This window comes from Dipteris shenzhenensis, chromosome 30, assembly GCF_047967505.1.
Source record: "Dipteris shenzhenensis isolate YYH24624 ecotype China chromosome 30, Dip_SZ_1.0, whole genome shotgun sequence".
Classification (NCBI taxonomy): Eukaryota; Viridiplantae; Streptophyta; class Polypodiopsida; order Gleicheniales; family Dipteridaceae; genus Dipteris; species Dipteris shenzhenensis.
In genome coordinates, this window is record NC_141625.1 from 46548819 (window position 1) to 46574421 (window position 25603).

A 25603-nucleotide genomic window follows, 5' to 3' on the forward strand; every position below is an offset into this window, starting at 1 on the left:
GAGGTTGAGTTGACATTTTCAGCCTCAGCCTTGGTTTCTTTCTACCTCATTCTTCTGAGGTGTTTTTTATTACATGCTTAGCATGTTGTATTTCCGCACAGAGCTTGCTCTAGCGAGTTTCTTTCTTACTTAATAGAAGTCTCTTTTTTGCAAAAAAAAATAAAATAATGGAATGGTGAATAGGGTTGATTTGTGACTGATTGGAGGATCTTGAGCTCCCTGATTACACCTGCTCACTTGTCCTTCAGCCTCAGCTTCTTGCTTGCCTTCCCCACAGCCTCTTCAGCCTGGCTTTCCCTAGCCTAGACCTGTCTTAACCTGCCTCTCCATCCTTTCTTTCCCACTCCAGCCTCGCCAGCCTTGCTACTGTTTCACCATCCCTCCTTCCACCACTTCCTGCTTGCCTGCCTGTATTCAGCCCCTTTTGCTGTATGGTGCTTGTACTGCTTTCTGTGCTGTACACTCGCCCTTCTGTCGCCCTCCCAGTTCTCTGCATTTCCTCCGTGCACTTATCCCTTCACTCAGCCCTGGCCTCCTCAAGAACACTCACTCTCTCACACAAGAACACGTGCTCACACTTCGTGTTTCCCCAGGCTTACATCCACAACCACATAATCACACGTACGGGTGCGCGTGCACACACACACACACACACACGCGCGCGCGCTCTTTCTTTCCTCACGCTTTGTCACGCACTACACATGCGTGCACACACTTTCACGCCATTTTTTTATTTTTGTGAATTCTATTTGTATTGATGTCATTGTAAGACAAGTATGCAGGATAGTCCAAATCAAGGCATGCAGAGAGTCAAAGAATGATTGATGTCGAGATGCATGGAAGAAATTAAACTTGGCTAGGGAGAATCCCCAAAGACTCTATGATTTTTTCCTTTCCATAGAAAGAAAGAAAGAAAGAAATATTTATTAATGTTTGCAGAAGCCCTCACGGGGCTATGAGACAAAGTACACATCCAAAAAAGGAGAAACCCTTACATCTCTGAGTGTCAAGAGTATCGATGAGTGCACAAAGCATCTCAGCTGGACTTATTTAGCTCACTGCTAAATTCTAATACTATTATGAAGTGGCCTTCATTACATCATTTTCAGACTGAGAGTCTTTGGGTCTAGATTAGTGCTATACCATCTCGATAAACAGCCCATTTTCCTTCCTTTCAAGCTTCTTTTACTTTTTTCAATTCTGCATTTCTTGCCTTGAGCTGAGTTGGAGTGACCTCGTCTGAAATCTATGTTCAGGTACCTCTCAGCTTGTTAGTTTTTCTGAGGACTTTGTTCCTTGTTGTCTTATCTTGAAAGATTATTCTTGCCTTTGCCCCCTTTTGGTTGACAAAGTCTATCTCTTGGATTCCACTCAATCTGAGGGATTGTCTTCTTGAGATGTTCAATCTTTGATTCCATGCTTCCGTTTTCTAGAGTCAAGCCCTCGGGCAGCCCTCCTATGAGTTTAATCCAAGTATTTGTGGCCCTGGTTTCTTGCTCTTGTACCTCCATCACACTTATTGATCTTGTTCAGTTGCTGTGAATTCTTGTTTCATACAACTTGGTTGTTTTCTTATGTCGGTGCCATTCTAGGGACTGCATTACTCAGCTCAAAAGTCCAATAAGAAATTTTGAATGGAGTGGGCTTGATGGTTAAGTAAGTACTGTAGCTAGTGTCGCTTGGGACACCTTGATTCTCCCATTGATGAAGGGGGCCTCAATATCATGCAGCGTAGGTCTTGCTTTGCAAGTTAGTAATAAGAGGACTAATGCTAGGACAGGAGACTTGGAAGGATTTTTTAATTTAGTGCATCGGATCCTATATGCCTTCCTCAGCTGTTGATTGGATGGACATCAGCAAGTGGATTTTTACTTCGGCACACCTCAAGATGCCCTCCTCCCTCCTTATGGCTGGCATTCTGAAGGCTTGGGGCAGCTTCCAAAACTCTCTTTGAAGGATCCCTCCCTCCTCAGAGGATGATATAGCCTATCATATGGAATGACTCAATTCTTGATGATAATGGCAGGCCCTTAGGCTTTTCTAGTTATATGCAGTGGTCCATGTGGGAGAGAGGACCTGCTTCCTCTATAGCCTTATGGAATACTTTCAAAAAGCTTCCAGAGAAACACATATTTCAGTTGGTTACTCACCCTAGAGAAAGTAAGAGGCTTGAGGAGATTGATGCAGCCTTACCTTGAATCAGGCCCATGCAGAAGACATGCAGCCACACTATTATTAGATGGATGGGGGTCTTTTTGAGATTAGGAATCCCGTCTACAGGTCATAGGCCTCCAGCAAGGTACAAATGCAGATGCTTTTCTCAATGTGCACTTTGGGGGCAGGCTTTCCAGGTCCACATATGAGGATATCGTGGTGGATGCATGCTTTGAGCAGTCAAGATTGTGGATACATGGAGCAGTGTATTATGGCGTCTGGTTGCTATTTAGAGCTACATCCAGAGAGCATCCCTCTTGGCTTCTGGAGGGTTTGGATTTATGGGAATATCCCCATGAAGTACTTGCAGTGGGACTCATGGAGAGCGGGACTCGATTGATGCATCAAATCACGAGAAGAGCCTCCCATTCTTTCAATACATTGTAAGCAATGCCAGGAGTTTCCAGCTGAATATCAGGGGCTGAAAGCCTTCCATAGCCCCATTGAGAGGAAAGCCACATTTCAGCTGATTTGCACAATTTTTTTGGGAGAAGGCTCTGGACATCTCTCAGGAAAAAAAAAATTATTATATTCCTTTGGCTTTCTATTCATTGGAGGATTGTAGTAGACCAGTGGCACTTTCAATAGTCTCTTGGTTTGAGGTGGCACTTTCAGCTTCAATCTTGGCTCTTTCATTTGAATAGGGCTTGATCTTGTCAGGTTTTCTCATGCGCTGATGCATGGTGTATTTGATGTCTTGAGCACTTGCTCTTTCCAGGTTTATTTATACTTAATTCAAGCCTCTTTCATGGGGAAGAAAATACTTTTATGATTGATTTCTTTAATTTATTGGTATCAAATTACAGGCTAAGAAATCACTTGAGAGCCATTGAATTGGCTCAAGCTATGTACTCGGCACTAACATTGTATTCTTTCATGTGAATGGATCTAAGTTTCGTAATGTTTCCATTGTGCTTTGTGTGCAGGCATCCCTGGTGATAAGTCTGCTCCCTCCAGCTTTCCATATCATGGTAGCCAATTGTTGCATTGAGGTAATGATTTACATAAACTTCCTTTCCCATTTATGTATAGTTATGTTTTAAAATTTACCAGAAATTAAAGAAGTGTTGTAGCTGAAAAATGTTTTGGCATTCAATATAGTTGCACTCTCCTCTTTAACTAAGATTTGGTAAATCTGAAGCACTTTGGGCTTGGTTTAAAGACAAGGGAGGTCCCAATATGGGCGACCTGCTTATGATGAAAAAGACATCAAGGCCTTATAGCTATGCCAATAATCAAATATGAGGCAAACAGAAAAATGGACAAAATGTCAGGATTTGGATGGAAAGAAGTGCAACTCGAGTCTTCACAATATACTACTTCTAGCTCGAGCTCGTTCAGCACCTCTTCTTTCCTCTACTCTTATTCTTCGTCAGTCCCCTTTGCTCTCCACCAATTTTGTACAATGTATAATCCCCGTTCTCTCCCTGTCCCCGCAGCTCATCTCTCCCGCTCCATCAGTCCATCTCTCCCCTCCCCTCAGTTGTTCGCTCCTCTCCCCTGCCCATCCCTGCTGGGAACTTTTCTCCTTCCCCTTGATCCGTACAGACACCCCACCCCCCTCCCACCCAGCTTGGCACAGCCCTCCTCCCCGAACCCCCTTGTTTCACACAGCTCTCTCCTGCTAAATCCCCTCACTCCTGCCTGTACCTAGCTGCTGCCCTACCCCCCTTTCTCTCCAGTCTGCCCCCTTCCTGCCATCTACCTACCTTTGCTTTTCCATTTTGCAAACATGAGGGCATGAAGGGCACCATTCCCTTCTCCCCACCGTGAAGCTGGGAAAAAAAACAGCAAAAACAACAACAAACATAGGAAGAGTGTGGGAACATGAAAACATGGCAAAAGAGACAATGGAGGCGGAGAGATTTAAAAAATCAACAGACCAAGCAACGAAAAGGAAAGCAGGACACAATCCACAACATTAACAATCAGTGGACACGCAATAACTATATAGGTTGATAGTACCGGTGTGCACCTCAGCACCAGTTGCAGCCTCAGCCTCAGCTATAGACTCATCATTGTCATTGTCATCAACATCATCATCAACAGTATCGGCATCAGCCTTGGTGTGCCCCTCGAGTTCGAGCCCTACTACGATACAGTGCCCCCTTTTGCCCCTCACAGTATTCTACCTTCCTCACCCACCCATCTACCACATATTGGATCAATCTCCTGCAATAGCTCCTACAATGATGAGTGTAAGGCATTACAACCAGGGTGGAAGAATATATAACCAATTGATTCCTCGATCCTCTGTGAGAGTGTAAAAAATGCCTACATGTCATACATTGCAAAATTCTCCCACCTTTATATGCCCTACTCCAAGTGGCTCGCAGGGATGACCTGGCATCCAGAAAAGGCCAAACTTATGCAAGATATACCATAAGGGATGGTATGCTGAAAAGAAATGGCAAGGTAGTAGTACCTAGTCAGAATGATCTCAGGCAGAGAGTCATTCGACAGTGCCATGATAGCCCATGTGCGGGACATCCAGGGGTTGAAAAGACATATGATCTCATGAAGCGAGATTTCTTTTGGCCAAAGATGAAAAAGCATATTCATGAATATGTGACACGGTGTTTCTCGTGTCAGGTAAGTAAGGCCGAGCGGGTGAAGTCACCCGGACTTTTACAGCCCTTGGAAATACCACTGAGTAAGTGGGAGAGCATTTCCATGGACTTTATTGTAGGGCTGCCTACGACACAAGGAGGGTATGATTCTTTCTATAGACTTGCTGAAATTATTTTGGAGAAGACTCTAGACATCCCTCAAGAATAGAAAAATCTATTTTTTCTTTTTCCTTTCTATTCATGCAGGATGCAATGAACCTATGGACGTCTAGGTTTGGGGCAGGCCCCACTTGCCCTCATTGCCATTGAGCATTATTTATGGGATTGCAGCCAAGCGAGGTTTATCTAGAAGGGGATTGCTAGTCTTTTGAGCACTTTTGTTCTCTTTCCCTTCTTCATGACCTAAGTTTCGGTGGCTTGGCTCTCTCTTTTGTGCCCTTAGGTCTTTTATGAGAAACATGACCTTTCTTGGGCTCTTTTGGCTCGATGACATTTAGTTCACTCATGCTCACTGGATGATAGTCCCCACTCTCCTTATAGACCCCTATACATTGGATACTTTTTGGGAGATTACAGCGAGCATTTCAGCGTGGCATATTAAGAGATCCAAATTCACAAAAGCTCTAGATGGCTCCGAGGTCCACCCTTAACACACATTGGCTAGTATTTGGACTGATACTGTACACACTTTGCTGGCCATTTGGCTGAGCATGTTGGGGTCTTCCTGGGTGGCTTCTACTAGGATGACTATTTTTCTCAAGGAGTAGATTCTCAGACTCCACCCATGGGTTGAGATGGCACTTTCAGCCTCAACCCTCGTGCTTTACTAGCTCTTGATGAGAAAGTTTTTTGACAACTCAAAGTATTTAATTTCTCATGCTATGCATGATGTGTTTCTACCATGAGCATTGCTCTTGGGGTATTTTTCATACTTTATAGAAGTCTTTTTAATGGAAGAAAAAACACACAGCTGTCTTGATTTATCAAATAAACTCCTCGGTGCTGCATTCAAATTTCCTATAAGAACCAAAAGATTCATGGGAAATTCTGCCGCAGTCCTCACCTTTGTAGCAGCATGCCCATCCTCTAGTGTAAGCATACTTCTCCTTGCTGCTCATCTCTCAGCTCTATTGCATTTCTTTGACATTGTTTCTAAAATTTTCATGTTTTTCCTTGTCCTTTTTCTCTATGAATTCCAGTGTGTTATCTTCTTTGTATTTCTTTGGTTTCATATTGTTTATATTCTTATATCATCAGCTCTTAAAAATTCATAACATTCATGAATGTTTCTGTAAAAACAACTCTTAAGAATCATAGCATAGATACTACTTAAATAGTGACTTTTAAGTGGGCTTGCAGGATTTCAAATGGATAGATTTTAATAACATACTTTTCAATGTTGCAGGCAGGAAGACATCTTGTGACAGCCAGCTACGTTAGTAAAGAAATGTCTGCAATGCATGATAAAGCCAAGGATGCCAATGTTGCACTACTTTGTGAGATGGGTTTGGATCCTGGAATAGGTAGTAGACCTATGCATTATAGTTTTGCGGAATAATTAGTGATCATTCTTGACCTTTTATCTCACATTTTACAGCTGATTTTGAATCAAATAGTGGACTTATTAGTAGTGTACAGGTATATGTGGGACAAGATGAAAGCAGATGTGGTTTTCTAACCAAATTATGCAGATCATATGATGGCTATGAAAATGATACATGACGCACATCTGCAAGGGGGGCGTATTCAGTCATTTATTTCATATTGTGGAGGTCTCCCTTCTCCTGCCAGTGCCAATAACCCTTTGGGCTATAAATTCAGGTCAATGATAAATTTTGCAACATTTGAGGTTTATTTAAAGTTGTTAAACTTTTACTTGAAAAGGTGTTCCCATCTCATTGATGCACACATGTGCTCTTGTACATATGTGCGCGCATGCATGCACGCACGTGCACACACTCTTTTTTTTTGGTGAAGTGTATTTATATTCATATTACATTAAGCAGTGCCCAAATATGGAACATACAACTACAACATCAAAAGATAGCACTGTATGACAAGTATGGACAATAATCGAGCTGATGAGCACATAGACAATCAAAGAACGATTGCTGCAAAGATGTCCAAAACAAATGATTTTGGGCTAGAGATGAACCACCAAATAATCTCTGGTTTTTATCTTTCCATGGAGTCTAAAGTGCCCGATAGCGAACCCAAGTGCAAAAAAGATTTTGTCCCTGCCTAATAGGATGCATCGCAAAGAGGTCCGGAAGGAATGATACTTGGCTAGAGACGAATCATCAAGTACTCTATTGTTTTCATCTTTCCATAAGAGTCCAAAGTGCCCAATAACAAACCCAAGTGAAAAAAGGATTGTATCCCTGCCTAATAGGATGGATCCCAATAGCTAGAAATGCTTGCCAAAGCAAGCAGCACTAGGCCATGGACTCCATTGGAGCTAGATATATGTGGCAAGTAGCAGGGGCAATGTGCCTGCGTGCTAGGATTTGCACAGATGGAATAACTCCAAGTATAAATCGCCATAAGAAAATTTGTTGGCAAAGAGGGAGTTTGCAACTTCAAAGTTGATGCAATCTTTTCTACCACCTCCACCTCCTTGCATTACAAGTCATAGACAAATATGGTTCGCATCATATGAAATCCAAGGGGGAGGTAGCAGTTTTTGCTTACTCTTCTAGAGTGTTTTTTATTATGTCCAGCATGATGTATTTCCACATCGAGCTTGCTCATGCGGTTTTTTTCCAATACTTAATAGAAGTCTCTTTCATGGAAAAAAAAACATCAGCCACAACAATAATGGAAGAAGTGAGTAAAGAGCGCAGTGTTTGAGACATTATGTGAGGTCAAGTTTGGGGACTGAAGCATCTGAGAAAGTGTATGCCAAATAGATTGATAGTTTAGTCCCGACTGCCTTAGGAATAGACAACACGGTACCATCATCGTCGAGCACATCTCTCGCAGTGTGGATCCCTTTGGACCAAATAAATTAGGAGCATCTAGGCTCATGCAAAGCCAGTGAAAATGCAAGCACCTCCAATTAATATAAACTCTCAACACTCCATGAGTTACCGTCAAGTGAGTCCCAACCATGCCATTGAGATTGAAGGAACATAGTGGTATGGAGAGAAGAAAGCTAACACTAGGAACATAAAGGAAAGATAGCAAACATAATGAAATGGAAAGGAAATGAAAGCAATGAACAAGTACTCACGTGTGGACCAAAGTAGCTTGTACTAGAATGAGTTGAGTGATTTGACAAGGACAAGTACAATGCCTTTATAGGATAGGCACACACACATTAAGTACCAAATGTATATGGATAACTCCCAATATGACACACTAACACCCCCCCCATGGAGGAAAGGTGAGGGACTATTGGAATGGAACCTAGAACGAGATCTATGATGGTCATCAAATTGTGCAATGTCAGAACTAGACATGGCTCCCATGCAATCTCAGAGGCTAAAGTATGAGCATGGTTTAGAGGTCGGATTGAGCACTCTCATGGCTTTACATCCCAAACATGACTCGGAGGCTCATGTCTTAGTATGGATGCATGACCAACTCAGAGGTCTAGGAAACCATAGCACCAACATCTTGGAACAAAAATGCTAGGCCTATCCAAGGCAGAGAGAAAAAAAAAAGTCAACTATAACAACAACTATAGAGTGGGCCATATCAATCAATCAATCTATCCAGGTGCTGTTACGAAAACCGAAGCCTGGACACAAAAGACTAAAACACACATAAAACTCACTCAAGTAGACTCCATTTCCTAACAGCTCCCCATAGAGGAAAGGTGAGGGACAACTGGAATGGAACCGAGAACAAAACATGGTAATGATGAGATCTACTAATCCATGTAACTTAGAGGCTAACGTCTAAGCATGTTCAGAGGTTGATCCAAGCACTCTCATGGCTTGAGACTCAACATGACTCAGAGGCTCATGTCTTAGAATGGCTACATGACCAGCTCATAGGTCTAGGGGCTACACCAATATCGTGGAACTTGGCCATGCCTGATAAAAAGTTCCATCAAAGGCCAATACAATGAGGCTCCCACAATACATCCCCTTCCTGGCTCCAAAACGGGACTAATTAGTGACATGGAGCCACACATAACAAAGCGATACATAATTTAGGAGGACTATCCAAGGCTGAGAACCTTTATTGACTCAAGGAGACAAATACTCTCAATCAGTTTTGGGAAACTACTCAGGGCAGAGTACCCATGACTCATAGATAGATTTAGAAAACATGCTCATCATCCTCATCTACCTCTTTGGGAAGAAAGAGATGTCGGATTTCAGCAGTAAGAGCATGAGTTGGTGTGGGGATGTCTTCTTCTTCTTCACTAGCAGTAGCTGCAACCAAGTTAGCATGGTCATTAGATTGTTGCTTGGCAAGCTTCTGAAAACAACGATCCTCTGTATGGCCAAGATTCTTACAATATGTACACTTGAGAGGCTTGAATTTGTTTTTACCCTTAGAATATAATGCCACTTCCTCATGGACATGGTCATCCTTGTGTCTTCTATCATGATCAATGAGCATTGCAACCATCTCATCAAATTTCATGTCTCGTGCCACACGAAGTGTCGGAATAATGTCACGATATATAGGAATGTCCTCAATGCTGGAAAGGAGTACAACAATCTGATCTTCTTCCCCAACAGGGACCTTCAACGTAGAAAGTTGTGTGATGAGAGATTCCATATGATTCAAATGTGCATTGAGAGAGTCTTCATGCTTCATTTGAATCTTAAAGAATGCCTATCTGAGAAATACTTTGGAGTTGATAATTCTGTTACCAAACAGGTGTTCTAGCTTTTCCCATGATTCTTATGCATTGTAATCAAAATCTAAGTGATATATAACTTCATTAGACAAACCCAAACCAATAATAGCAAGAGCTTGTCATTGAGATTATCCCATTGTAGAGTTATGTTTTCATCTGTTAAAGGCTTTTTGTCTTTTCCACTAACAACATTCCATGCACGTTTTTTCATAAAAATAATCCTCAACTTGGTTTGCCATGTGGGAAAGTTCTTGCTAGAGAATTTCTCAATGATAATAGTAGACTTAGAAGACTCCATTCAGCAAAGGTGAAGCTGAAAAGTGGCGCTCCCGTCCGATAAGTACTGGTTCGGATAACACACCTAGGACCGTGTTTTTTGATGCTTGTGCATGACACTAAGGCAAAACGATACTTTATAACTCCATGTAGTAATCAGGTTGTGAAAAACAGTCCATGATTGACGCTTGCAGTTCCACACAATGATGTTTGCAGCTATAGTGGATAGCAGTTGACGCTTGTAGATCCAATTCATCTTCTCCACGCAGCAGCTGAAAATCAGCTCCACGTAGCAGCCAACACAGCAAATCACGAGGTCTCCATGCCATGTAGCAGCAGAGCAGATCAGCTCCATGCAGCAAGCGACGCAGCTCCAATGTGACTTGTATACCAGCAGCCTCAGCAGCAATTGAATCGAAACTCACAACGAAAGTGAGGAAGAGGGTGGCATAGCTAAGTGAAGAGTGTCCATGAGAGAATGCAAGGTCACGGTGAAGGAGGAGAAGGCGATAAAGAGGCTAAAGTGTGGACTCTCCATAAGGAAAGAGGGAGAGTAGCCTCCCTCAACCTCATTCCCTTGGAGAAGCAAGGAGGAAGGAAGAGAGGAGTGCTAACTCTAATACCATATGTTAGAGCATAGAGGAGTAGGGAGAGGAGGTAGGGTAGGAAGAGGAAAAGTAAAGTAAAGAATGCAACTAATGGAAATGGAAATGGAAAGAACTGAAAGAGACATGAAAGTACTAAATCGATGAAAGACTTACATTGAGAAAGCTTGATGTTGACTCCCTATGATGTGACACACAACACAAGTATAGCCTCATATAATCTAGACACTAGACATTAGAGTACCAAAGTGCATAGGGGATATCTTCCAATATGACATGTGGCATCCATAGGACACACTAGACTAAAACACACATAAAACTCACTCAACTGGACTCCAATTCCTAACACTTATATCCAATCGTGATTTCTTTCACAAGTCCATTTAGATCACTTTACCATGTATCAATTCTCTTTTGAACCACTTAGTACCCGTTCTTTATCTTTGTGCAAATCTTCCTGTGGCCCAAATGGAAGTGTTCTCACTGTTTTTATCTTTCCTATACTAGCTTACTGGAGCTATCATATGTTCTCTTTTCAGCTTCTTTAGCATTAGTAGCTGTCTCACTTTGAGACAGCTATGAATGTACATTCTTCTTAATGAAAGGTTCTTTTACATACAAAAATAGTGTGAGTGTGTGTGTGTGTGATTTGTCCTACAGTGAGATTTTCTCTTGATGTATTATAGCTCTCCCTTTTTGGGATAGCTTTTTTTGTAATATAATGACTCAAAGATTCCACCAAAAAAAAAAGTGTGTATGTGTGATTTTTCCCCCTAGGCTGAGAGCTGGTCTTTTTGCTCGTTTTCCCAGTTTTTGTTATTTGGCAGATATGCCTCTAGACTAGATTATGATCAGGTATTTTATTGGTGGCTTTATTGGGTTTTGTGTTTGTTATATCATGCTCATAACATTCGCCTACACGAGCACTCTCGGTTAGATATTTACCATTTCTTCTGTTTGTAAGAAAACAATACAACGTCTGTGCTCAACAGATAATAGGATCTCGTATGCAAGAGAGAAAAGCAGATAGTATGGAGAATAAAAAATGTGATTACTGTAAAATTGATACAATAGATGGCGCTGCCTCCCAGCCGTGTGCTGCTGTGTGAGAAGCTTCGATGGCGTGCTGGAAACAGTAGAGGACGGAGGCTGGATGCTAAGAAATCAGGGTTGCTGTAGCCAGTGATAATAATGGGCTTCACGGGCTTTCTCTTATATAGTCACCAGTCGTAGTCGGTAAGACCCAATTGGGTGACCGACCTAGTCCGCCCAAAACGGTCGACTGGGGGCCGGTCCCTAAATAGGCCACCGACCACACGATAGAACCGTGGCACAAAATAGAGCAACTAACCTATGGTTACTGTTCGGCCCACAGCCATCTGGGATCATCTGGGGCTCCAAACGGGTCCCGCAACCCGAGAATGGGCTGCCCCGGGAAATGCTTTGTCTACCCTCAATGCGGTCAGTCATGGGATGCCTTCCCGCACTTGCATGTAGCCTAGTTGGCAATGTGCCAACTCTATCTGAAGCCGTCCAGCCATCAAGCCACACATGGCCCCCATCTGGTGTCCAAACCAAGACCTACCGGATAACCGAGCTACTCAAATTCCTTCTCCTTATATGGGGGGCTTACAAGTAGAGTTAGCTGGTTCCCGCGTAGTTACACGAGAGTGGAGCATTGATATCTAACACTGTTCTTCCTTGCATTGATCTCTCCAAGATGCGCATTCTCTTGGAGACCTTCCTTTGGCCCAGTAAAAAGTATTTAAGTACTGTTTTTAGTTTAGAGTAGTAGCTATCTCGTTTTGAGACAGCTATGAATGTATATTTTTTCTAATGAATACTCCTTTTTACACCCCCCTCCCCCCCAAAAAAAAAAAAAGGAAAAGAAAAAAAAAGGTGTGTGTGTATATAGGGTCAGGAAAAAACATGTCCTATATCACCATTCCATTTTTTTTGTTCCGATGGGAATAGGCGGTCAAGAGATTGTATAAGTCTAGTCTAGGATTACAAAGATATGTTGCAAAATGTTTTAAATGATTACAAAACAGGATCATGCAAAATTTTTTCAAGGCATTTTGCATGTGTTCAAAGATTTATACAAAGATAAGACAAGTTTATGTGGTGTCTATAATAAAGCCGCAAATTTAATTGTCTTCAATCCAACAGTTGGAATCCTTCTGGAGCCTTGAAAGCTAGTCGCAATGCCGCAGTTTACAAAGACAATGGAAAGGTTATACATATTGCTGGTAACGCTTTCCTTTGTATCCTACATTCATCTTCAGTTCGAGTTATGTTTCTTGAATTTGCTCTCAAATGGATACATCATTAAAGATAGAAGTTGTCTATCACTTTTTCTTTGGCTAATGCTACCAAATTTGCAAAGGAAACAATTTAGGAGAACAAAAGATAAGAGATGAGTAATCTTTATCAAACTTCTAGATTCATTATTACTACATGAACATCCAAACAAAGATGTCAATGCCTTCAGGCAAAAATGCAATTCTTCAAAACATATATGTATGAATTCAAAATATATATTGTCATCTTAAAAAACATCTCTTCAAATATGACTCGAGTAGTCTCTGCTGCATTAATAAGATGATGCTTGGTTTTGAATTTGAGCTGACGGCACAAGGCCTTATACTCATCATTGTAGCAGCTATTGCAGGTGACCGATCCAACGGGGGTGGTCGGCGGGGGATCTAGTGGTATGCAGGAAAGAGTAAATGGAAGATCATGTAAGGAACGGGTGATAAGTGCAGCTTTGTCCTCTAGAAGTGGGATCATGTCATGGTTCTCCAGCATATGGGATAGGCGGGTAACATAGGCAAGAGCTAGTGTATGGTCAAAATGAATCTCCTGGGAAGTAGTGTAAATGGGGCATGATGTGCTCTAGGTGATAGGGGGATAGATAAGAAAAATAAAAGGTAGGTATGATCAGATCCAGGGAGTGGTTGGGAAGTGAACAAGTTTGTGATATAAGACGTTGTTGGAACGTGAAGTCAAGTTGAGTATGTTTTAGTGTGTTCTACTAGTAGTGTTAGTAAAGGCTTATGTGTGAGTGCCACGTGTCATATTGGGAGATATCCCATATACACTTTGATATTCTAGTGTCCGTCTACTGTTGGGATATGTGTGATCAAATGCTTGCTAGGAGCATGTGTGCATCCACTAGCAGTCGTATGGTTGTGTGTGTGTGTGTGTAGAAGAGGCACACTTAGTGCCATAGGCCATGACAAAGGTGATGATGTAATGCAAAGGCCCGCACATGGGGTGGTGCCTATGATTGTGGAGTTCCTATGATTTAGGAGTTACCTCCTTTGATGTAGGAGAGGTGCCGTTGATTTAGGACACCCTCTCTCCATTTCTATAAAAGAGGGACTTCCCTCTTAAATCAACAGAACACCCATTGCTACATCTTTTGTGTTCTCACTCCTCTTGCCACAGTGCATCTATTCTCCCCCATGTTCCAACATTTGGTATCAAAGCCATGATCCTCCTTAAGCTTTTAGACTCCTAGGCTGCCACCTCATCAACCCGCACATGGGGTGGTGCCTATGATTGTGGATTTCCTATGATTTAGGAGTTACCTCCTTTGATGTAGGAGAGGTGCCATTGATTTAGGCCACCCTCTCTCCAGTTCTATAAATTGCGGGCCTCTTCTGTGTCGGTGTCACAGTACCAAAAGATGACTGCCTGTTTGCTATGGACTGCTTTCCCCCATGGTATGCAAACATTGTACACTTGTTGTCTACAGGTGAGTTCCCCAAAGGGTTAACTCCAGCACAAAAGCGGAGGCAGATTGTTTAGGCTGCTCCTTTCAAACTCAGCTGTACAAGTAGGGGAAGGACCACATTTTAAGGAGGTGCGTGCTCCCTCATGAAACACAAGCAATCCTTCAGGAGGCTCACTCAGGAATGGGGGGAGGTCATATGGCACCAGAGGCCACTGCTAGAAAGATAATGCACTCTGGGTTGTGGTGGCCAAAGCTATTCCAAGACTGCTATGCTTATGTGCGCCGCTGCGACTCATGTCAAAGAGGGGGGCCGAAGCCTACCCGACGGGAGTACCTTCCCCTTCAGCCATCCAGCCCTGTACCAACCTTCTATAGATGGGGATTGGATTTTGTTGGACCCATCTCTCATGCAACTCGAAGAGGGAACAAGTATGCTCTGATTGCTACTGATTATGGCACTAAATGGGTGGAGGCGAAGGCCGCGAAGACCTGAACTGCTCAAGTTGTGGCCTCATTCTTGTATGATCAAATCATTTCTAGGTTTGGATGTCCTGTGGAATTGATGAGTGACAGAGGTACCCACTTTCTCAATGATGTCATTACTGACCTCATCACCCAATTGCAAATTGTTCACTAGACCTCTAGTTCATACTACCCTTGAGCCAATGGTTTGGCTGAGAGCTCCAATCGGACCATGTCTCATATTGTGGCTCAGTTATGCCTTCATTCCTTGGTAGATTGGGATATTCTACTACCAGCCGCTCTTTTTGCTTACAGAACAGCATACAGGGCTAGCATTGGATATTCACCATTCCAGCTATTTTACGGCCTGGAGGCGGTTATGCCATATGAGTTCCACAGGAAGACCACTAGGGTCATGGTAGAGATGGATGATAACTTAAGGCAGAAAGCATGGCATGACAGAAATCTCAAGAAGAGGGAATTCCAAGTTGGCAAATTGGTCTTGTTATATTCCAGTAAGTTCCTTGTTCACTCCTAGGTCACCTATGTTCACTCCTATGTCACCTTCCCATGTTCACCTCTCTGTCACCCATGTTCACCTCTAGGTCACCGCTATTCACTCCTAGGTCACCCCTGTTCACTCCTATGTCACCACGCCATGTTCACCTCTCTGTCACCCATTTTCACCTCTAGGTCACCCCTGTTCACTCCTAGGTCACCCATGTTCACTTCTATGTCACCTTCCCATGTTCACCTCTATGTCACCCATGTTCACCTCTAGGTCACCCTTGTTCACACCTAGATCACCCATGTTCACTCCTATGTCACCTCCCTATGTTCACCTCTCTGTCACCCATGTTCACTTCTCTGTCACCCATGTTCACCTCTAGGTCACCCCTGTTCACACCTAGGTCACCCCTGTTCACTCCTATGTCACCTCCCCATGTTCACCTCTCTGTCACCCATGTTCACCTCTAGGTCACCCCTGTTCACGCCTAGGTCACCCCTGTTCACTCCTATGTAACCTCCGCATGTTCACCTCTCTGTCACCTATGTTCACTCCTATGTCACCTCCCCATGTTCACCTCTAGGTCACCCATGTTTACACCTAGGTGAACCCTGTTCACTCTTGTCACCTCCCCACGTTCACCTCTATCACCCATGTTCACCTCTAGGTCACCCTTGTTCACTCCTAGGTCACCCAGGGTTCCCATTCAGCCAATCCTTGAACGCTTCCACCACCGGCCGCAAAAACAGTTACCTTTTCCAAAGACGAGCTTCAGCAGCTCAAGACAGACTCAGAGCAGGAGTATGCCACCTCACTCTTTGCTCCATGGTGTCCACCCCTCCAGGCTACAGGCTAAGGATTGGATGCTTTCGGCTTTACCTGGAGACCTCGTAGGGCACCTAACCGATATTCGTCTGCTCAGACGAGGGTTCTTCCAGGTGGTATTTGATTCTCTAGAGTGGAGGATCTTTTTGACACCCTCACTTTGGGTTTCGATCCATGGGTTTCAATCCAGTAGAGGAAGATAGCAGGGTTACATCACTTTTCATCAGGTTCCGTGGCCTTCCTCAAGTCTACCATCGATTCTTACCATCCATAGGAGCTACTTTTGGGTTGGTCACAGAGATCCCCCCCCCTCCCTGGCATGCCCTCTTCAGTAGCAGAGGCTGTTAGATCGGATGGGGTGCCACGAGTCATGGTCATCGTCTCTGACCCTGATATTACAGATGATCACATTATGCTTCACCGACCAGATGGTTCCTTTTTGCGACAGAGAATCGAGGTTGCTGGGAGACAGGATCAGTGCAGGATTTGCAGGACCCTTGGGCACTTCGCCAGGGATTGCCCAAGGAAGAAGAAAAGGCCCAAACGGTTTATTCCGCCTTCTCATCCTACTTCTTCTCCACACGCTACCAAAGCCCCTCTTCTCGCCCAGGACCTTTGAGACCAGCCCCTAGACCTAGACCCCCCCTTCTCGCCTAGGACCTTTGGGACCAGCCCCTAGACGTGGACCTGTCTGAGGGGAGGGGTTCCTATCCTTCCGGAGGTGTTACTGGAGGCCAAAGGCTGCTGGCATGAGAAGCATGAGTGTTGCAATGCTCTAATGCAATGGATCGCGGAGAGTGCACAATAGAAAGCCAAAAGAAGAGAGTGATTTTTCTATTCCGGTGGGATTTCCAGAGTGTTCGCCAAAAAAATTTCTGCAAGTCAGCAGGAATCTGAAAGTTCTCCCAATGATGAGCTCTGGTGGGCCTCCAACCCCTACAGCTGAGGTGGAATTTCCTGGCATTACTGACCGTGTAACGAAAGAAGGGAATGCCCTTCTCTCGGTGCCCTTCATCTATCCATTCCCATTCCCCAGGGTCCCACTACAAAAACTTAATTGGGACACCTCCATAGAGCCACAGCCTCCATGAGCCAAGGATAATTTGGATGGGGGTAGCCAGGATTTTCAGTCACTTAGCCCACTCCCCATTCTTTGTGACATGGGGCTCAGTGGCTTGGCTTTCTCTTACAGGGCCTCAGGTATTCTATGAGAGATCTGACTCCTCTCGGGCCATTTCGGTTCAACGTCATCAGATTGAGTCCTGTTCGTTGGATGTGGTACCACACCTTCCTTTTACAGCTGTACATGCCTTTGTGGATACTTCTTGGGAGATTCTAGCGAGCATAGCATCTTGGCATATCTGGAGAGCCAGATGCACAGAGGCTTTGGAGGATACTCAGGTTCATCCCTCGCACACATTGGCTAGTATCTGGATAGACAACGTACATACTTTGATGGCCGTATGGACGAGTATGCAGGGAGACTCCCGTGCAGCCTCAGCTAGGAGGGCTTCTTTCTTCAGGGAATGGAAGGATTCTCCTTTCTTCTCTGAGACTACTACAGGGTTGAGGTGGCACTTTCAGCCTCAACCTTGGTTGTTTTCCACCTCACTGTGAGGGGGTTTTATTTATCCTCATGATTTCATGATGTATTCCGCTTTGAGCTTGCTCTCGCGGGTTTTTCCTCTTACTTAATAGAAGTCTCTTTCTTGGAAAAAAAAAAAAAATCTTTTTCTGAGGTTCCAGTGATGCCAAGCTTTCTGTCATTTTTGCCACACTTCTTGAGCAAAGACAGCTTCACGTCGATGCTCTGCTAGTGTCTCCAAATCCCACAAGCGTTCCATTGTGCAGGCTTCAAAGTTGTCAATTTTGTCTGGAAGAACCTTGTGGGTGTCAAGATGAAATTCATAAGGCATGACGGCCTCCAATCCATAGACCAGCTCGAAGGGTAAATACCCAATATTTGACTTGTAAGCAATTCAGTAGGCAAATAAAGCAGCTGGAAGTATATCATCCCAATCTGCTAAAGAACTTAGGCAAAGACGATGCATGATTCTGCACATTGTGCGATTTGAGCTCTCAGCTAGACCATACTATTTGTAGGAGGTGAACCAGTGCAGCAATGGTGTCATTTAGGAAGTGAGACCCTCTATCACTCATCAACTCAACAGGACAGCCAAACCGAGAGATGATCTGGTCATATAGAAATGTGGCTACTACCTGGGTTGTGCAGTTCTTGACTTCCTTGGCTTCGACCCATTTGGTTCCATAGTCGGTGGCAAGCAGCGCATACTTGTTCCCTCGGTGTGTGGCAGGAGAGATGGGTCCAATGAAATCCAATCCCCAACGATAGAAGGGGGGCACCAAAGTGAATGGTTTGAGAGGAAGGTACTCGCGCCTTATAGGCTTGGGACTTGCTCATTGACATGAATCACATCAGGTCACATGAGCATGGCGATCGCGGAAGAGCTTGGCCACCAGAACCCCGCACGCATGATCCTCCGAGCAGTAGCATCTAAGGCCATATGCCCTCCACCTATGCCAGTGTGTGCCTCTTCAAGAATGGATTGTGTCTCGTGGAAAAGCACACACCGTCTCAAGATTTGGTCCTTCCCGAGCTTGTACAATTGACCTGCAATCAACTTAAAAGGAGCAGCTTGAAGGATCCACTCGCGTTTCTCTGTTGGAGTCAAACTTGGAGGAAAGCCACCTGTAGACAAGGTGTACTATGTTGGCATACCATGGTGGGAAGCAGTCCACCGCAAACTGGCATTCATCAGCCCTCACCACAATGTCGAATTCAAATTCTTGAAAAAGAAGAATCCATCTACTTAACCGGCCACCAAGAGTAGGCTTATTCAATAAATACTTAAGAGCTTGATGATGATCACAAACTTGTTGCCCAAGAGGTAGTTGCGATACTTGGTCATGGCATAAACCATGCCGAGGCCCTCCCTTTCTGTGGTATTTTAATTGCGTTCTGCTCCATTGAGTTGTCGACTAGCGAAGTAGATGGGCAAATCAATCTTGGTATCCTGGTTAGGTTGAGCCAGTATAGCACCTACTGCCCACCCATTGTTGAGATATCGAGCTCCACTCGCGATATGCCAGGGTGACCGTTGTGCATTTATGTCACCGACTTATTAGCTACAGATGCGGTTGGTACACCGCCCACGAATAATAGCTAGATGACAGCTATCCTTATCTACACTAGTTCGTGGCTCAGTTAGTATGCCACCTTAGTTAGTTGAGTTTGGTTTGAGACCCACATATAGGGTTCTTCTATTTCTTTGTACTAGAGTTCTTTTGGCTTTCACAACTAAGAAGAGGAAAACTGTTTTCAGCCTCCACCTTCGTGTGTATTCCCCCATTATGCTTGTGAGAAATCCTCAAGTGAGACTCCTTCCCTCTCTCCCACTATCTTCACATGGTATCAGAGCCTTGTTCGTGGTAAGGAGCTCAAGAAAGCAAACCAAGTTCGCAGTGTCCTGGTAAGAGGACCAGTGTTGCTTTCATTTTTCGAGTTTGGGAGCAAATCTCTACAGGTAGCACAGCCGGAAGTGCAAGAGTGCATTGTCTCAGATTGAGACGCCCTTCGCGGTGTGGCGAGAGTTCTGATTCGAGGTCATTTCGGGGCCCGTTTTGGAGGCAGAAGTTCTCCGCAGGCACTCAGAAAAAGGCCTTCTTTTTGCTGTGCAACCACTGTTCTGCAGGTCGGTGAAAAGTTGCTGCAGAAATTGCATCGTATGCCTATGCGCAGAGATATTGGGAGTTGCAGAATCATCCTTATTGCCTGTTGATGCAAAATCGTCACTAGGAAGTGATTGTGTGGTCAAAAACCACTTTCATCAGGTTTGCAGGTTTGCCCTTGTGAGGCAGAAGCTGTGTTTTTTGCAGTGACAGAATATTTTGCAGTGTTCTGTAATGGCGTCTGATTCTCTTTCACAGATTGTCACTGAAAAGCTTGACAAGAACAACTTCCAAGCATGGAAGTTTAGAATGACGAATTTCCTTATGGGAAAAGGCTACTGGGAGTTCATTACAGGAAATGAAGAAGAACCAGTTCTTCCTAATGTTTCCAATCAACAGGAAATGCAGGCATTTAAAGGATGGCATGAGAGAGCCAGAAAAGTTATGTACTGGCTGTCTATCAGTATTTCAGATTCAATGATTGTGCATATTCAGGATGCAAGTACGCCAAAGGTGGCATGGGATACTTTGGCTAAAATGTACAGCACAAATACGCAGGCCAGGAAAATGCAGCTCAAGCAGGAGCTGCACAATGTGCAGAGAGAAAATATGAGCATCAATGACTACCACATGAAGGTGAAGAAAATTGCGGATGCACTTGCTTCCATTGGGTCGCCAGTGGATGATGACGATTTAGTTTCTGTGACCTTGAATGGTCTAGGAAAGGATTATGCACAGTTCCGGACATCCATTTCCGTCCGTGAAAAATTTCCTGATTTTGAGGAGTTGATTGCTCTTCTAATTTCTGAAGAGCAGAGAAATGGTGGTGCATCTTCTTCAGGAGGAACTTCAAAAGAAACTGTCTTCTACTCAAATGCTGGAAGGGGTAGAGGCAGAGGTAGAGGAGGCCGATCTGGAGGCCGTGGTAGAAATCAGAATATGCAGCAAACTCAAGAAAACCAGTCCTATGCAGGAGGACGTGGTAACTCTAGAGGTAGGGGGAGCCAAAGAGGTCGTGGTGGATGGCAGAGAGGCCAAAATGCAAACAGCAATGTTGAATGCTACTACTGTGGTAAAATGGGGCATATGGCTAAAGACTGCTACAAAAAGCAGAATGACATTATGAATGGAAAATTGCAGCAAGGCAATTATGCATCCTGTAGTAGACAGGGTGATGACAGAAATGAGCATTTGTTTATGGTACAGCATATGACAAATTATGTGACAAGTGCAGAAGAAAGCAATGATGTGTGGTATGTTGACTCAGGTGCGTCAAACCACATGACAGGTCATGCTGAATGGATGCAGGATGCAAGGAAAATGGAAAAACCAAGATTTGTGGAGACTGGTGATGATACTGCACATCCTATTGTGCAGATTGGTAAAATTCCTTTGTCTATGCAGGATGGAAAAAAGAAATACTTGTCTGATGTATTTCATATCCCGAACATCACCAAGAACCTGGTTTCTGTTGGTCAAATGGTTGAGCAGGGCTTGCAGGTCAGATTCAATCCTCATGGATGCTTTGTTGAGGATATGAAAAATAATGGTCGCTTAATAGCAAAAGGAAAGAAAAAGGGCAGGATGTTCACGCTGGATGCGGACATGCCTGAATTGAGTGCAGCAATGTTTGCACATGGGACCGGTGTAGTTGCAGATATTGATATCTGGCATAAACGCATTGGTCATGTTAATGTACAACGACTTAAATAAATGCAGGCCCAAAATATTGTTGCAGGATTGCCTAAATTCAAGGTTGCAGAAATGCATAAGGTGTGTGAAGCCTGTCAATTTGGAAAACAGGCAAGGAAACCATTTCCTAAGCATGTTCAAGAGAGTAAGAAGCCATTGGAATTAATCCACTCTGATGTGTGGACTACTAAAGCTGCATCTATTGGAGGCTGTCATTACTTTGTCACCTTTATTGATGACTACAACAGAAAAGTTTGGGTGTATTTTATGAAAAAGAAAAGTGAAGTGTTTGGGCACTTCAAAGTTTTTAAAGCTATGGTTGAAAAAGAAACAGGCTTGCAAATAAAATGCCTAAGGTCAGATGGAGGGGGAGAGTACCTCTCAAATGAATTTGCAAGGTTCCTGCAGGAGCATGGCATAAAGCAACAATATTCATGCAGTAATACTCCACAGCAAAATGGACTTGCAGAAAGGAAAAATAGGCATATTGGAGAGGTATCTCATGCCATGCTCAATGAAAAAGACCTGTCAGATTTTTATTGGGCTGAAGCAGTTGCTACGTCAGTTTACATAATGAACAGGACTCCCACTGCAGCAATATATGGCATGACGCCAGAGGAGATGTATACTGGTAGGAAGCCAGATATTTCCCATTTGAAAATTTTTGGTTGCATTGCCTATGTTCATGTGCCAGATGAATTGAGGTCCAAGTTGGATCCAAAAGCTGAGAAGTGCGTCTTTATTGGTTATTCTCTGCAGCAGAAAGGATATAGATGCTATAACCCTTCTACTCGTAAGTTTACAGTGAGCAGAGATGTTGTTTTTGATGAGATGAGCAGCTGGTATAAACCAGTACATGTGATGATTGATGTAGATGCACAAAATAGTAATGCTGCACAGAATTCACAGCAGCAATCACAAAATATCAGTGGACCTGCAGTGTCCTCTAGCAGTGGTTCACATACCTCGCCATGGACAGGTAGATTGAGATCAGGAGAATCTCCTCAAAGCAATGCAGATAGTGGTACGCAGGTATCACAAAAAGGAAAAGAGAAGGTAGATCAGCCCATGTTTGATGTGAATGCAGGTCACTCTTATGTGGATGGTGAATCCAGTGGCTCATAACAGAGCATTGATGATGAGTTGGATATTCCTTCTGTTGTTACACCTAGAGTAAGGAAGACCAGGGATGTTTTGAGAGCACCTGGAAGTGAGCCTATTTTGCGCAGGTCTACCAGAGCTAGGTATTCTGTGGATAGGCTGAAATATGATGGATTTACAGCCATTCACTATGCCTATATGGTCAAAGTGATACAGGAACCAGAACCCATTTCTTTTGAGCAAGCCATGGGAAAAGAAAAATGGGAGAAAGCCATGGATGAAGAAATGGATGCCTTGGATGCAAATGCAACATGGGAATTGGTGCCTTTGCCTAAAGACAAGAATGCAATTGGCTGTAAATGGGTTTATAAGGTGAAGCACAATGCAGATGGTTCTGTGAACAGATACAAGGCAAGATTAGTTGTCAAGGGGTATGCACAGACATATGGCATTGATTATGAAGAAACATTCAGTCCAGTTGCAAGGATGGCGACTGTAAGAGCAGTCATTGCTATGTGGCTGCATCAAAGGGATGGTCTTTACATCAGATGGATGTAAAGAATGCCTTCTTGCATGGTGATTTGCAAGAAAAGGTCTATATGGAGCAGCCACCAGGTTATGTGCATGCTGTTCATCCTGAGTTTGTTTGCAGGTTGAAGAAAGCCTTGTATGGCTTGAAGTAAGCACCTAGAGCATGGTCTGACAAGATAGGACAGTATCTTGTTACTATTGGCTTTCAGATTTCCAAGGCAGATTTCTCACTCTGTGGGAAAAACAGAGAAAGGTATTATGTTGCTTGTCATTTATGTTGATGATTTGATCATCACAGGTGATAGTGATGAAGACATCCTTTATGTGAAAATGCTATTGAAGCAGAAGTTTGAGATGAAGGATTTGGGAGAGCTGCGTTATTTCTTGGGCATTGAGGTGATTAGATCACCAAGTGGTGGGATACAGCTCTTGCAGAGGCAGTATGGACTGGACATGCTGTCCAAATATGGGATGACAGGCTGTAAGCCTATTTCAATTCCTTTGGAGCAGAATGTGAAGCTGAGCGCAGATGCAGGTGAGCTTCTGGAAGACCCTACTATGTGCAAACGCATAGTAGGAAGTTTGATTTACATAACTATTACCAGGCCAGATTTGAGCTATGCTATTGGGTTGGTAAGTCAGTTTATGCAGGCTCCAAGGAAACCGCATTTGGATGCGGCTAGACGCATACTCAGGTATGTGAAGTCCACATTGCAGTATGGACTATTTTATGAGGCTGGGGTTCAGATACAGTTGCATGGATACACTGATGCTAATTGGGCTGATAGTATTTTTGATAGACGATCTTCCAGTGGATATGTGTTCTCTTTTGGGAGTGCTGCAGTCACTTGGAGCAGCAAGAAACAGCCTACAGTTGCCTTGTCGAGCACAGAGACTGAGTACAGGGGTGCAGCAATGGCTGCATGTGAGGTAGCTTGGTTGCATAAGCTACTCTATGATATGCATCAGTCTATAGATGGGCCATTTGTCATTTATTGTGACAACATGAGCAGTATACACTTGGCAAATAACCCAGTCTATCATGCTAGAACAAAGCACAGTCAGGTGCATTATCACACTGTGCGGGAGAAGGTTTTATTAGGTCTTATTGATCTAGTTTATGTCAGCTCAGAGGATCAGGTAGCTGACATATTCACGAAGGCATTGGGCGCAGAGAAGCTGCGCAAGTTCAGAGACCTGCTTGGTGCGCAGGAATTGGGATTGAGCTCGAGGGGGAGTGTTGAGATATCGAGCTCCACTCGCGATATGCCAGGGTGACCGTTGTGCATTTATGTCACCGACTTGTTAGCTACAGATGCGGTTGGTACACCGCCCACGAATAATAGCTGGATGACAGCTATCCTTATCTACACTAGTTCGTGGCTCAGTTAGTATGCCACCTTAGTTAGTTGAGTTTGGTTTGAGACCCACATATAGGGTTCTTCTATTTCTTTGTACTAGAGTTCTTTTGGCTTTCACAACTAAGAAGAGGAAAACTGTTTTCAGCCTCCACCTTTGTGTGTATTCCCCCATTGTGCTTGTGAGAAAGCCTCAAGTGAGACTCCTTCCCTCTCTCCCACTATCTTCACACCCACTAGCATCCACATGGATATGAAAAATTACATCCCAATCAGGCTACCTGAGGATGGGGGCCTTCACGAGGTGATGCTTCAGATCATCAAAGGCTAGTTGTTGCGGGGTGGCCCAAACAAAAGATCGGTCTTGATATAGGAGTTATGTCAGTGCAACAGCAATGTCGGCATAGAAACATATGAACCTTCGGTAATATCCTACATGCCCTAAGAAGGACTTCACCTCTTTGGGAGTACGAGGGATAGGCAATGAGATGATCACCTCTATCTTTGCGGGGTCCATAAACAATATGACCAAGGAGAACACCTTGGAGTGCGAGAAAGAAACATTTGTCAGGGTTCAAACGCAAGCGCACTTCTCTGCACTTTTATCAAAGACCCGTCTCAACTTATGTAGATGATCATTTTGTATGGCCGGATCAAGATGGGAGGCCGATTTACCATTAAAAACAGAGAAGTCATCTAGAAATACGTCAAGAAACTTGCTGATATTTCTCCTGAAAGAGTTTGGTTACAAGTTGTTGAAATGTTGCCGGGGCATTACATAATCCAAAGGGCATCATTTATTAGGCGTATGTTCCCCGTTGAGTGACAAAGGTAGTCTTGGGTTGATCCTATTCTTTCACTCGGACTTGGTTGTACCCGCTATATCCATCCATGAATGAGTATAAAGCATGTCCTGCCACTGTCTCCAATACTCTATCTGTGAAGGGAAGGGGGAACCTATCACGTCATGTTGCAGCATTCAAACTCCGATAGTCAACACATATTCTAAGTTTGCTAATGTCTCTTTTGGGTACAATGACAATTCCGCTGGCCCAATCAAAGTAATCCACTGGGTACATTATATAAGTCGATGCGATGCTCCATGAAATCAGCGAGCACCCCCTTCAGATCCTTGTAGGACCAGGCAAAGACATCCACAAATTCTTTAAAAAGGTCGGTGACTACAGCTAGAACATATTCATGTTCCCAGACC

The 25603-nt window shown here is 43.8% G+C and overlaps 1 protein-coding gene across 2 annotated transcripts in view; it reads left to right on the top strand.

Annotated features, from left to right (window-relative positions):
- Nucleotides 1-25603, top strand: part of LOC147882224 (lysine-ketoglutarate reductase/saccharopine dehydrogenase bifunctional enzyme) — a 257686-nt gene that overhangs the window by 142328 nt on the left and 89755 nt on the right. For both annotated transcript variants that reach the window (XM_087401328.1, XM_087401327.1), the window contains 4 exons: nt 3141-3206; nt 6190-6307; nt 6476-6605; nt 12654-12733. In XM_087401328.1, coding sequence (XP_087257454.1) covers nt 3141-3206; nt 6190-6307; nt 6476-6605; nt 12654-12733 — 394 coding nt within the window. The remainder of the gene's footprint in view (nt 1-3140; nt 3207-6189; nt 6308-6475; nt 6606-12653; nt 12734-25603) is intronic.